Genomic DNA, 13,074 nt, shown 5'->3' on the forward strand with positions numbered 1-13,074 from the left:
TCTGCCGATGAAACACAACGTGTGTGAGTGTGTCGGCTGCACGCCAAACAAGTTGTTCAATGGAATTTAGGATACCCGTCCATGCATATAAAGGTCTTAGTGACGGAGCTCCACTGGATCTTAGATAGTGAGATATTTTCTTAGCAGAGTACTTTGGTCTCAGTCTGCAGGTTCACTTGTGATTCCCAGAGTTTCTGACCATCCGATGAAATACAGAACCTTTACTTATCAGACCCTTTTCTGTAGAACCAACTCTTAGTTTAGGCTCAGGAAGCAGACATCCTTTCTACCTTTAAGATCAGGCTTCAAACTTTCCTTCTGAGATAAAGTTTATGGGCTTGTCCTTTTGGGGGGTTCAACTGTGGATAAACTCAGTAATGAGGTAAAAAATTGTAATTCTTTATTTCTATTTAAAAAGATTATTTATCAGTTGTTTTTTTTTTAGAGATATGCAACTTTTTAAATGATTTTTTTCTTTTATAAAAGTAACACATTGTGTATGTAATGCATCTGCTTTGTTATTTGTATAATTTCAGGTAACTCTTGTAAGTGTACATTATCAGGCATACAAGCTTTGCTTCCGCCTATTTTGTTTTTGTTTTACTTGATTGTTTTTTTGGAAATGGACACACTGATTGTGATTGATACAAACAAAAACAAAACTAACAAACTAACTAACTAACTAACTAAGGCCAGCTTCGGTTACCCTTAACCACCAATTTAAATATGCAGCTATAAGTTTAGACTGAGTTTGACATAATCCATTCCTGTTCTGCATTTTTTTTTTTTTTTTAACCATTTTTTGTGCTAATAATGTAGGGGGAAAAAACAGAAGAATACACATATTTTTGCATAAGATTCTTGCACATAATTGAATGAGAAAATGCTTTTTCCTCTGTCTGTGTGGTAAATATGAAGCACGTCAGGTCACCTTGCCTACATCTACAGTTATCTTTAAAAGCTTTTTATTTATATTTCAGCCTTTTATCCACACAAAAATGAAATTTTGTTCAAAGTTAATGAATCTATTGGAAAACTCAGTCCAGTGTGAGTATTTAAAGACTCCCTTGCAGGGTTGTTGTGTAGAGAAGGAAGAGCTTTTGGCCTAAAAGGCCATTTAAAATCAACTTGCTGCCTGCATGGCTGGTTTTAGATGAGACTCAGTCAGACCTCTTGTTGCTTGGAAATCTCTGAGAGCAAAGTGCAGAACGGTGAGAAAATGTTGCCGTGCTTTTCAGATGATACTGATAATTGGGTGGGCAGCTAAGAAAAAACTAATGGAAACCCACATTTGGAAACCCACTAATAATTTATTTTCCCTTTTTTTATACCATGCAAAACAGCGTTCTGTTTGCCCTTTTTCCCCTTTAGAAAATCAACTTAATCTCTCTAGTTCACACACAGTCACATTCACACTGCACTGGCACACATGATCATGCACAGAAATACAGACTGGTTGTGTTTTACCGCTCCTTCTGTGCCTAAAGAAAACATCCCAACATTTACTTTTTTTAAGGATAGGACTTCATGTGGCTGGATTTGATCTGATAATCTGCTGTAATGAGAATGTGGGAACTCTCCTGTTGTGAAATGTTTATCAGGTGATTGAAACTAGATAATGCATCCAGACAGCAGGCGTAAGGTACTTAACATGCAGAAGAGTTCATGTCCACTTGTTGCTTGGGAAAATACATTTATCTGTCACTGAGTACAAAGTAAAGGTAATTGTGTTTTTTATGTGTTTTAATGAACAGAGATTTTTCTTTAAAAAATTGCTTTAAAAGTACATTTTTCCTATTAACCTAGAAGAGCCCAGCAGGACATATATGATACATGTGGTTTCTGAGAGATTTGGCATCGATTTATGGTGCAAACTTTGCTCAAAAACTCAAAATTGTACACAATCAGATTTTTGGTCTTTTGCTGCTTAATGGACACCAGAAAGCAGCGGATTACACTCTAAAAATGTTGACATATTATATGATACCAATATTCCTTTAAAGGTTTTTTTTGTACTTTTTTTTTTTTATTTTACACTTTATTGAAGGGACAAATATTGAAAAAAATTTGGACATGTCTGATCATTTCTTCATTGGTTGGCTCTTTCTGGGTTAAATACATAAGCTAATAAAACATAACAAGGAGCCCATTTTGCTTTGATATTATAAGATGGCAGGATATGCACCATAATCTGTCACTGTTTTTGTTTTACCAATAATACTGAAAAGCTGAAATTTTTGTTCAATTTAAGCACTGAACCTTTTAGCTTTTTACCTGGAAACATTACAAATAGAAAAAAGCAAATTCTTCATGAAATAATTTATTATAAAAACCCAGAAGAAGTATCATGTGCAAGAATGTGTTTGTTTTGCGTCGCTACAGATGTCCCACATTTACCTTCATTTCTTTGTAAGCTCTGATAATGATCTGATATATTAGGACCACGTATGCCCTGCAGATGTTTTCCTCTTTGGTTACATGTATTATACATTACCATGCAGCCTCTTCTCTATGCATACCTCTGGGCTCTGTGATACTGATATGGGGTGAATATCTGTTTCGTATCTACGGCTGTTTCTAGAAAAACAAACAACATGTGACATGTATATACACATGTAAGCAGTCCTGATTCTGCATACCTTGGTGGCTCTGAGTTTCCTCTCATACTGGCTCTTCTCTCCCTCCAGCTCCTCCACTTTGCTCTTCAGCTGCTTAACTTCTTGTACCAAATCCTGCAGAGAAACCAGACCCCAGCACCTTGCAGTTAAATGACAGATTCAACACCCAGCAAGTTTCTAAAACTCATCAAACTACCAGAGACCAGCAGGAGGTTTGTCTACAGGGCTGTATGCATGCTAACACATAAACAGGAGGGTATTCAAACATCCATTTCATATTCAGTACAGTTATAAAGGTTTCCAGGGCTGACAGTACAATGGTTAATATGGGAAACATGATCCTCCTGAAACAGACACCACAGCGTGCAGTTATTGAGAGCCAGGAAAAGGATGAACCCAGAGCACAACTGGAAGCCGTCCAGGTTGCACATTTCCCAGACAGCAAAGGATATTTGGCCCAAATCTGGTACATAACTGGGCTTTAAATGCCAGAATTGGCCGAGATGAGGCTCAAATGTGTCTGCTATCTGGGGCTGCCAGCAGAGCCTAATCGCTGTCTGAGGGAAACTCTGTATACCAGGACTTTTTGTTAGATGACCCATCCACCTGGTCAGTGTAGGAAGAAACAGACAGACTCATGTTAGTCCATGGAGGAGCACTTGTCATGCAAACAATCACGTCAAATCCCAAAGAAACACAATCAGGATTTAGCAACTGATTCCAAGACAATCCCCGATCAGGTAGAAATATGTTCCAAATGTTTCAAATACTTGAGGAGCAAATCCGACTAAAGGTTTCTGAGCGTCTACCCTCCAACAGACGCAAATGTCAGACTGCTTGAAGCTTTTACTGGTCAGAAACTCCTCAAATGTGCAGAAGCATTTGGAAAACCATTCCAGTCTTCATTCCTGCAAGAACCAGAGTAGAGCGTGACCCCAATATCCTGCAGCACACACACACTTACAAGAGAGGCTGTTAGTCTGATTCTGTGGAAAATTCCAAATACCGGGTGGTGTGTGGACTGGTTAAAAAGGGGGGACGAGAAGAAGAGAAGGAATGATGGGAAAAGGAGGGGAAGATGAGTTCATCCATCAAGTCTCCCTACGTGCACAGTCTGTCCTCCCTTGTGTTTCCAGGTATCGGAGCCAGACAGACTCAGATCAGAGCCAGTTAGCCCAACTGGAGGACTGCAGCCCTGGGCTGAGCATCCTCCGGGCTCCCCCTGCCGGGCCTCCTTCTCCTCAAGGGCCCGTTTCTCCTGGATGCGAGTGCTGATCTCCTCTTGAAACCTGCACATCTGCTCCTGGAGCTCACTGATGAGATTTACCACACACTGGGAGGGATGGGAGACAAATGACAGGTGGTAGAAGACGTGAGATGATGAGATGAGGTGAAGAAGAGAAACAAGAAGAGAAGAGGAGAACTGGACAGGAATTTTATGTTAATCAAGTCAGTACAGGGGAACAGATGCTGATTATCTTGACCACCATTGGCTGTTGATAAAATAGAAATTTAGAAAAAATTTAAAAAAATTAATAATAATTAAACATAAAAAAAAAAAATCACAGTCACCATATAAAAAACCAACCTGATTGGAGGGAAAACGGTCGTTTCCTGATATTTGCTTCCTGTGGTAAAAATGTTCCTGTGTTGTTGCGGTGAGAACATGATAGACAGCTTATAGATAGATGCATCACGGCGGCACCTCAACATGTAAAACACTGCTGAAATATTGTGGACACACAGATTAGTGTTTGAATATGCACTAAAAAGTCTGAGGCATGCAGACCCGCGTCTCCACAGGCGCCATCTGACGACTGACAGAAGAAGAGGGAGGAGTTTGGTCTCAGGTGATTCAGGGGCCAGCGGAGGAAGCAGATTGTCGTCAGCTACAACTGGAAATGCATGCTGTGTTTTTGAAACAAAGTGGATTTTTAATAAGTAAATGGATCATTTTGCAGGTTCAGAATCGGACTTTTCTTCTCACAGAAGCTGCTATTTAATTCACACCTTTTTCATTAAAATAACTTTTAAATCAATACTTTTTCTTTTACTCCCTTATTGGACAAACACTTTTATGCTAAGTGCCTTTGTGTGTAATTTGGTCAGTTTTCAATGAGCTTAGCGGAGCAATACCGCCAGAAATGGTGGGGGCAGGGCTGAGTTGTACAGCTGACACACAGTCAATGAAATGAACAAACCAGAGAGGAAGAAAAAAAAAAAATGGAGAAACTGCCAAATAAAAAGCACATGAAGAAGGAAAAGAAATGGAAGGAGAACAACTGCAGACATGTCAGGAGGATGTGAAGATGAGCAGTGTTGGTTTGTCCACAGCTACAACCACAACTGGTGTCACAATGTGAACTAGCGCTGCCCAGCAGTGGATGAACGGACTGGAAATCCATGGAAACATAAAAGAGACAACGTATGATGACATCTGAGACGGATGTCCTCGTTTACGTACATAAGGGAACATAAACGGGCCTCAACAAACTGGATCATCAACCACCGTAAGGCAAACTAGACAAAACAGTCTAAGAGGAGGAAAAAGACCTTCTGGTGCACAAAAGAGCTTGCATGATCATCAAACTACAGGCTTTGTTCCTGAAGAGCTTTAACTGGAGTACTTCCAAACGTTCGTCACTTGGCAGCGAGCTTGTGTGAGTGTGTGAGTGGTGTCGGTGTGGTTTCCTGAGGTGAAAGTGTTTGGTCCTCAGGAATGCTCAGGATGGATACTTGTCATTCCCCCTGCCAGCCCACAGGAGCCTCACAGCTGTTACTAACCACACACACACCCACACACACCCTGACTTCCCTGACAACAATGAAGGCTGATGTCAGCTTCCATCGTAATCTGACAGAAGCAAAACACTGCAGCTGTACGTCGGATATGTTGCATTTGAGTTCATGGGATCATTCAGAGTATGTGTTTACTAAACCAACTCAACCTCAACATAGGAGAAAATCTCTCCGTTTGACACCATCTGAGCAGCTGGCCTCACTTAAAAACAAACAAACAAATAAATAAACAACTGAGGCCAGTTTAACATGCAGCGAAAAAGTGGACCTGTTGTCTACCAGCTGGCCATAACTCAGCTATACTGTAGACTAGATATAAAACTGCCAGACAAGCATTTTTCAGACGTGTTCAGAGTGTGATCAATGATCTCAGGCTGTTTTTTTTATTTATCTCCCAACTGTAATGATGTGCTTAAAGGGGAATCAGGTACCAGAGACTGAAAACATGGCAGACCCTGATGAGAGGAGCTGCTTCACCTTCTCTGATGTGCATGTCACACACATTTCCTGAAGATTAAAAGATCATCTGGTGAAAAGACAACACAACTTTTTGTTCCGAGAATATCCAGACAGTAGTAAATTATCCTTGTTAAAGGATAAATCTTACATATCTGTTATCCCCAATTTAGGCTCTATTTATAACATTTTTCTTAACAAGTTAATAAGATTTTGAGTAAAAAGCCAAAATGTGGTGAACAATAAGGAGGAACTGTTTACTGGACACAGCTACCAGCTGAAACACGTTTTATGTCCAAATGATGATATCCTAACGTTAGAAATCTACTTTACATTGATACCAAAAACATCCCCAGGAAGGTCTGATAGTTTTAAGTGTTGATCCGGCAGTATTTACTTTTGAGAAGTCCCTGCATGTTTAGTCTGTGTGTGTCCAGGAGGCTTTTTTTGTTCAGAGTAAATCCTTCCATTTTTTTATCTGGCTATCCAGCTACAACATCTTTTATGGTCTTTTCTTTCATTCTTTACATGCCTGCTTCCACCTAATCGTCCACATCCTCTGATGCTTATCACAGTGTATCCATGTGTGCTCAGATCATAGGATCTTGCATGTCAGAAATGCATTAAAGCTAATACATGAAGTTTATGACCTTTTGCATCACTTTTGGGGAAAAACTTGCCTTGAAACCCTGTTGGACACAACCGGATTTGTGTTTTCTGCCCCTGGTGGATACAATATTGGTAATAAACAATAAATATACAAAAGAAAAACATTTGATTAACTATTTTTGTGAAAGAACCTGATAAAGAGTTTAGATTTTAAAAAATACACCGTTCTCCCTATTTTTTCTTGGGTTGGGCTTTAAAGGGTTAATGCTCAGTCCTGGCTATCTTGTGATGCTTTACACTCAGAAACACGCACAGAGCCAAAACACAGGAGCAGTCTCCGTATCTGTTGTGCCAGTGGGGAGCAGCTGGGTGTCACAATGAACAAAGTGCAGACAAAGAAACTAGTGAAGACAAGCAAAGACTGCTCAACTAGACTGGGCTGGAGCAAAATGTGTGTGAGCATCATTATTTGTGTATTCTGTCAACGAGAAACACAGAGTCCTAATGCAATTGCTTTTCCCTTCACTGAAGCAGAAACACTGATTTAGAAACTCTCTGCACGAAGCCTTTCGCCTCTTATAATCATCTTAACAGGTTGTAAGACATCTGCTGGGTTGTGAAGAACCACATCGTGCTAATGGAAACCCAAAGAAATGAAGTGATAATAGCAACTCTTGCTATTATCACTTCATTTCTTTGGAGAATTAGTCGTAAATGTTCTAAAAGCCCTCTGATATTAATAACAAAACACATTGTGTGGGTGTGGGACGACCATGCTTGAAGGCAGAGTATGTAAGATTGCAAGGCGATTCTTTCCACCACCAGGTGGCAAACACCAGGTCATGAGCAAAACCACAAAACTGCGACCGCCACAAACGACCACAGATTGGCAGTAATGAGCGAATCTCACCCCTCCTCCTTGCCAGCTCCAATGAGGGCAGGAATCGCTTGTGAGCTGTAGCTCAGAGCCGCTCTGCAATAAATGGGCTTATACTCCCCCTACTGGTGGAAAAAAAGTACTTTTTTACTGGTCAGAAAACATTCAAGAAGGGTCTTTGTCATTAATTAAACTTGTAAATTAATAATGCATCAAATATGGACATACTGGAACCTACATGTTTAAAAAACTATCTAATTATGATTGTAGTTGTTTTTTTAGTTAATTTATTTTGAAAATATTGAAAATCTTACATACTCTACCTTTAAGTCTAGAAGTCTAAACAAACACAAACCAACAAGTTAAAAGTCAAAATGAACTGAAATGACGGTTTTTACATAAAAGAATGAGACAGCTGAACTTTGTCCATTACATGCAGATTAATATATAAAAATAAGGGTTTAGCCTGTTTATCAAACATATTTTGAGGCTTTTAAAATAAGATATGTAAACATACTTAATAAAGAGTTTGTTTTCTAGCTTTACAGTAGGATATTCTGCATGGTTTGGATTCTGGGGTTTGGTGTCAGATCGTCTGCTGATGAAACGTCTGACGAGACTGTTTGATGTGTTCTGGCTTGTTTTAGAGCTTTAGCACTTTCATCGAAACCTCTGCCAGCTAAAGTGGATGGAGAGGGGCGTGTTTTCAGTTAAAGTCTGTTTATTGTCTGGGTGACAGATGGCTCAGGACAGCAGGACAGATCCGTCCTCACCTGATTAGACTTTGGATGTTACTGTATGATTTCACTTGGAGCTGGCACAGCTCTGTGGGAAAACTTTCACGTATGTGGTTTTCTGAATGACTTAGTTGGAAAACAAAACCTGAAAGACAACAATTGTCATAACATCGTGCAGTTTTGGTTTCAAGAGTTTCCAAACGATTTCTTTTTACGTTATCCTTCATCCAACGAACCATGTGATAGACTCTGTCAACCCCTGAAATTCATCTCCTTGTTAAGTAGCTTTAAGACCACTGAAACCATGATTTCCTCATAATGATCTCTGTTGTGCTGTGTCCTCTCTTTTCTTTGCATGATCCACAAATTTGTCATCAGAAACAAACCTAAATGTGTCATTCAAAGACAAACTTGGTGAAGAAGGAAACAGAGGCTGTGAGTTGGTCAGTTAGTAGGGTTGTAGGGTTATCTGACCATTTCAACTTCTCATTAGACTTTGGGCGTTTAAGCACATTGCTCTTAAACTATTGTTCCTGCAACACTTTGCCTCATAAATTGGTAAAACTCAGTTTGTTAACATATTTTCTCTGTTCAAAGCCATTTCTTCCACTGTGACCGGCTGACGACCTGCAGGCTGACAGAGGATCTGTAGACAGGTTCTGTTAACATCCAACACACATTCCAGCAATCACTCTCCTCTTTAGCAGGACCATCTGCCAGCAGCCAACAGGTGAGTCATACAAGCAGGATACGAGGGGATTCTGAGCCACTTATTTCACTACATACATTACAACACACCGCAAGTTAGCAGCTGTTTCTGGCTTCTCCTTAAGAAGCTGTAGTTTAAGAATAAAAAGTGGGATTAGCACACAAACAGCCCCATACATAAAATTGAAGAAAATCATAAACATGGACCAAAACAACATTAAGTACCTTACTTGCTAATTTCTTAGAATTTCATTTATATCTTTGTCTACTTTGCAGAAATCCTAAAAAGGAGTGTCTTATGTCTGATAAAAAATTATGTTGTGGTTATGGTGGATATCTGGGACTACAATAGCCAGAAGAGAGCATTGTTAATGTTCCCTATTTGTTCTGAGAAAGTGAAAACAGACAAATAAATGAAGATACATCCTTATAAAGCATGTTTGAAGGTCCCTAAAGCAGATTTATATAAACCCAAATAATCCTGATTGTTCTGAAGGCAAAAGAACCATTAGCCATTTAGCATGTTAGCATAAAAACAACAACTAAACTAACTGAAATGACATATACAGTGAAAGATAAGACATCCACTGCATCCAAAGACAACTGCATAGTTATAACCACATTTGGATGACTCTGATATGGAAAAAAAAGCTGTATTTTATACTGTATCAGCAGCACTTTACGCTAAATGCTAACACTGACATGCTAACAGTCAAAGTGTGCTCTCTATTTTTGTTTAGTGTGAATATCATTCAACATGATTTTATTTCTAGTTTTGTACGTTTCTACAGATCTCAGTCAGATGTACAGCTAACATAACTTTTAGTTTCAAAATACCACAAAGGTGTCAGTCAAACTGAACACAAAGCTACGAAACTTAAGTGGACAAGCCATTGGGTGGTTTTTGTTATCTATGTTTATAATTTATAATTTAGAGATGATTTATTCTAAAATAAAATAACCGCACAAAATTGTAGACCCATAACCTCATAGATAGTAACTTGAGTAAAACGAAATATTTGCTTTTATTGACCAAACAAATGATTCTGCACAGCACTGTGTTTCATTAACCCCTTGAATTGCACCTAAACACCTAAATATAGCAAAAAAAAACATGGTATCAGATCAAATCAAATCTAACTTTATTTCTATATCACTTTTCGTGCTTAAAAAAACAATACATCATCAAATAGATAAAACACACACACATACATCCACAGTCCCCTTACACCCACCCACAACCACCCTCTCCCGTGCCCTATTAGCCCCTATAACAGTTAAAAGAAGACAAATGGCCAGGTACATGTGCACCAGATAAGGAAATTATATCCTCAGGGTGCATCTACACAAAGGGCTACCCCCACCCACGACCACCCAGGCCGTCACCATGGGGGCCATCCGGGTCCAGGCAGACAGGACCCACGTCACAACTGTGAGGCTGCAGCGCTGGATCCCGACCCATCAGACAGGGACAGCCCCCACAGCAACACCCATGCAGTCAGAGGTATAATGGAAACAGCTACATTTCAAATAAACTCAAATATTGCTAAAAAGTTTTTACACTCTCATGAGTAGGTTTTTTTTTTAGATATTTAATTTTTTAATTATACAACAATAGTGTAAAGGAAACACTTTTTTTTCGCATTTAAACGTCCCCGGTCATGTGACCAGTTAACTTCCTGTATAGTGCAATATGGAAAAAACATCTGCAAAATGCAGTTTTACAATGGATTAAAATGGGAAATTAGGGAGAAGGACTTTGTAAAGCTGTACTAAATCCCCCACAACAAGTATAAAACCTCAAAATAACACTACTTGGCTACTTTGCTTTAAGCCCCAATTTTCGTAAAATTTCATCAGCTGAACAAGATTTTACAAGAACTGCGTTTTATGTGCTAATTACCGTTCAATGGAAACTCCTGCAAATTGCAGTTATAGTCTGTCTAAAATTTACAAATATCGTTTTGATTTTGCGATAACCTGTAATGGAAATGCAGCCATGTCTCCACACCTGGCGGACCAATCACTTTGAAGTGGTGTTTTAATCGTGGTACTGAGATTTATATTCGCATGTTGTTGGTAGATTTTTAACCCCAGCAAATGCAGAAAGAATAAAAATTCCAAATTAGATAAATAATCTTAGTTGATAATCACTTCAACAGTAAAAGCAGGCACCCCTTGTCATCATTGAATGGGCTGAGAAACCCCATCAGAGTAAAACACGCAGACACACACGGGGTTGTTTACATTCCTTACCTCTGCTTTGTTCTGCTTTGTCTTCTCAGGATCCTGCGAGTGTGTGTTGGTGTTAGTCTCCTCCATGCTGACCAGCTTCAGCTTGAGGTAGGACACCTCATCCATCAAATCCAACTTCTGAGTCTCCAGTGAGGTCCTGCTGATCAGCTCCTACAAAAGAACAGTCCGTGGATTAGATGCTTTACATGGAAAATAAAATCTAAACAGCTTTTACAATCCACAGCGACAGAAAATTCATACATGGAAGTATCTGAAATCAACGCATTGCAGTCAGCATGCGACTCCACTCAGCACAACGTTCTTCCCACACTAACACAGCAGGCCGGTTGGGGGCCCAGACCCCATGAAGCTAAATATATACACACTTACACACAGGCATGCTACAGACTCTATTAATATATCCTTGTGCTTCTTTGGCATGGGAGAGACGAGAAGAAAGCAAATCTAAAAAAGTGAAAGACCAAAAAAACAAGAAAAGAAAAACAGACTACAGTGGACGTTAAATTTTTTTTTTTATGACTCACAAAGTTAGCCAACTTTGTAGCTTTCAATTCCTCATCGGCGGTACTTTCAATTCCACGTCTTTTCTGAACACAGCTGACGGGGAGTGATGTTGAAACACCTAACATCCATAATCTTGTTCCAATTTTGACTTCATTTTGAAGAGGAAAAGAAAATGAATGTTTTGTATGAAACTTTCATAAACCACATCTAGGTGGTGCAGATAGATTTAGATTGGTTATTTAAAAGAAAACATATTAATTGACTAATTTAACTGAAGCACGTATACATATTTAATCTCTCACGTCTAGTAGTTTGGGTGCTGCTATACAAATAAAGCTAAGCAGGTTTTTTGGTTGGTATGGTTCATTTGTCCATTTATTTCTTGGTTAATAGAATTATATAAAAAGTTATGAAAGGATTTTGGCCCAACTTCAGTGATTAACTTTTTTGTGCATCACTAGACTGTTGTGGAATGAGGAATTTATTAGTCATGGACAAACTACGTGACTTATTTGAAGTAATAGATCTTGTACTCAGATGGTTTTATTGTGCAATAATCTTTGATATGGTCTTCAGGACGGAGAATCATCTGGATCTTCCTCTTTCTTTTCTCCTCTGCCACTATGAGACTGAACAAGTGGCTCATAAGTCCTATCAGTTCATAGTAGCAGGGTGTAAGATGTAGGCAGGTATGGCTAGATGTTAAGATGGATCTCCAAATGTTGACAGCTAAGCAACTGGACACCATGATGGTCGACCAACTACAGAAGACTGGCAGAAGGAGGAAGTTTAAAGAAGGGGGGAATGAAGTTAACAGTGGTTTTGGTGGTAATGAAAACACTTAGGGTTGAGGCAGATCCTGGGAATACCATCAGATATCTCTGTCCAGACGAGCAAAGTCCAAGGAACGACTCCGGTGCAGGGTAAAACCTTAAAGGAGAGGACGTGGCTATGAAGAAGGCGTCTGGTCTGGTGTTTGTCAACCAAGTGAGGTGTACTGTTCTACTATCTATTTAACTAATATAGCTGCTAACGCTTCCACTATGTGTTAAAGTGTGAATATTTTTCCTAGTGATGATTTATATATCAAATTAAATAAAAGTTTATTTGGATAGTACCTTTCATACAAGAAGCAGTTCAGAGTGCTTTACATATATTAAAACAACAAGTAAAACAAATAGACACATCATCATTCACACACTCACTGACACCCCACCCCCCCCCCCCCCCATCTCATGTTGCCTGATAAAGCTTCTAAAATAGTATTCTGTCTCTTTAACCGGCAATAATAATAATAGTAAAAGAATAAACATAAAAGAGATAACATTTGGCTTGGCAGACTTAATATAGAAGACAGGACTTCGTTTTTTAATGCGAGTAAAATACAATCGGGGTACCTTAACCTCCTCTGCAGTACAGAAGTCCTCTAAACACACCAGGAAACACCAATGGTTACATGTAGCATACCAAATTGTCTGGGGAAAAGTCAGCTCTACCGAGCACTGGCATC

General features: G+C 39.2%; 1 protein-coding gene across 1 annotated transcript in view; it reads right to left on the reverse strand.

Moving 5' to 3' along the window:
• Positions 1-13,074, reverse strand: part of ppfibp2b (PPFIA binding protein 2b) — a gene marked incomplete at its 5' end in the record, with an annotated part of 77,701 nt that overhangs the window by 27,278 nt on the left and 37,349 nt on the right. Inside the window, 3 exons of the mRNA XM_079248421.1 lie at positions 2,640-2,732; positions 3,724-3,951; positions 11,061-11,210. Coding sequence (XP_079104547.1) covers positions 2,640-2,732; positions 3,724-3,951; positions 11,061-11,210 — 471 coding nt within the window. The remainder of the gene's footprint in view (positions 1-2,639; positions 2,733-3,723; positions 3,952-11,060; positions 11,211-13,074) is intronic.

This window comes from Telmatherina bonti (genome assembly GCF_933228915.1).
Source record: "Telmatherina bonti genome assembly, chromosome: 2".
In the NCBI taxonomy this organism is placed as follows: domain Eukaryota; kingdom Metazoa; phylum Chordata; class Actinopteri; order Atheriniformes; family Telmatherinidae; genus Telmatherina; species Telmatherina bonti.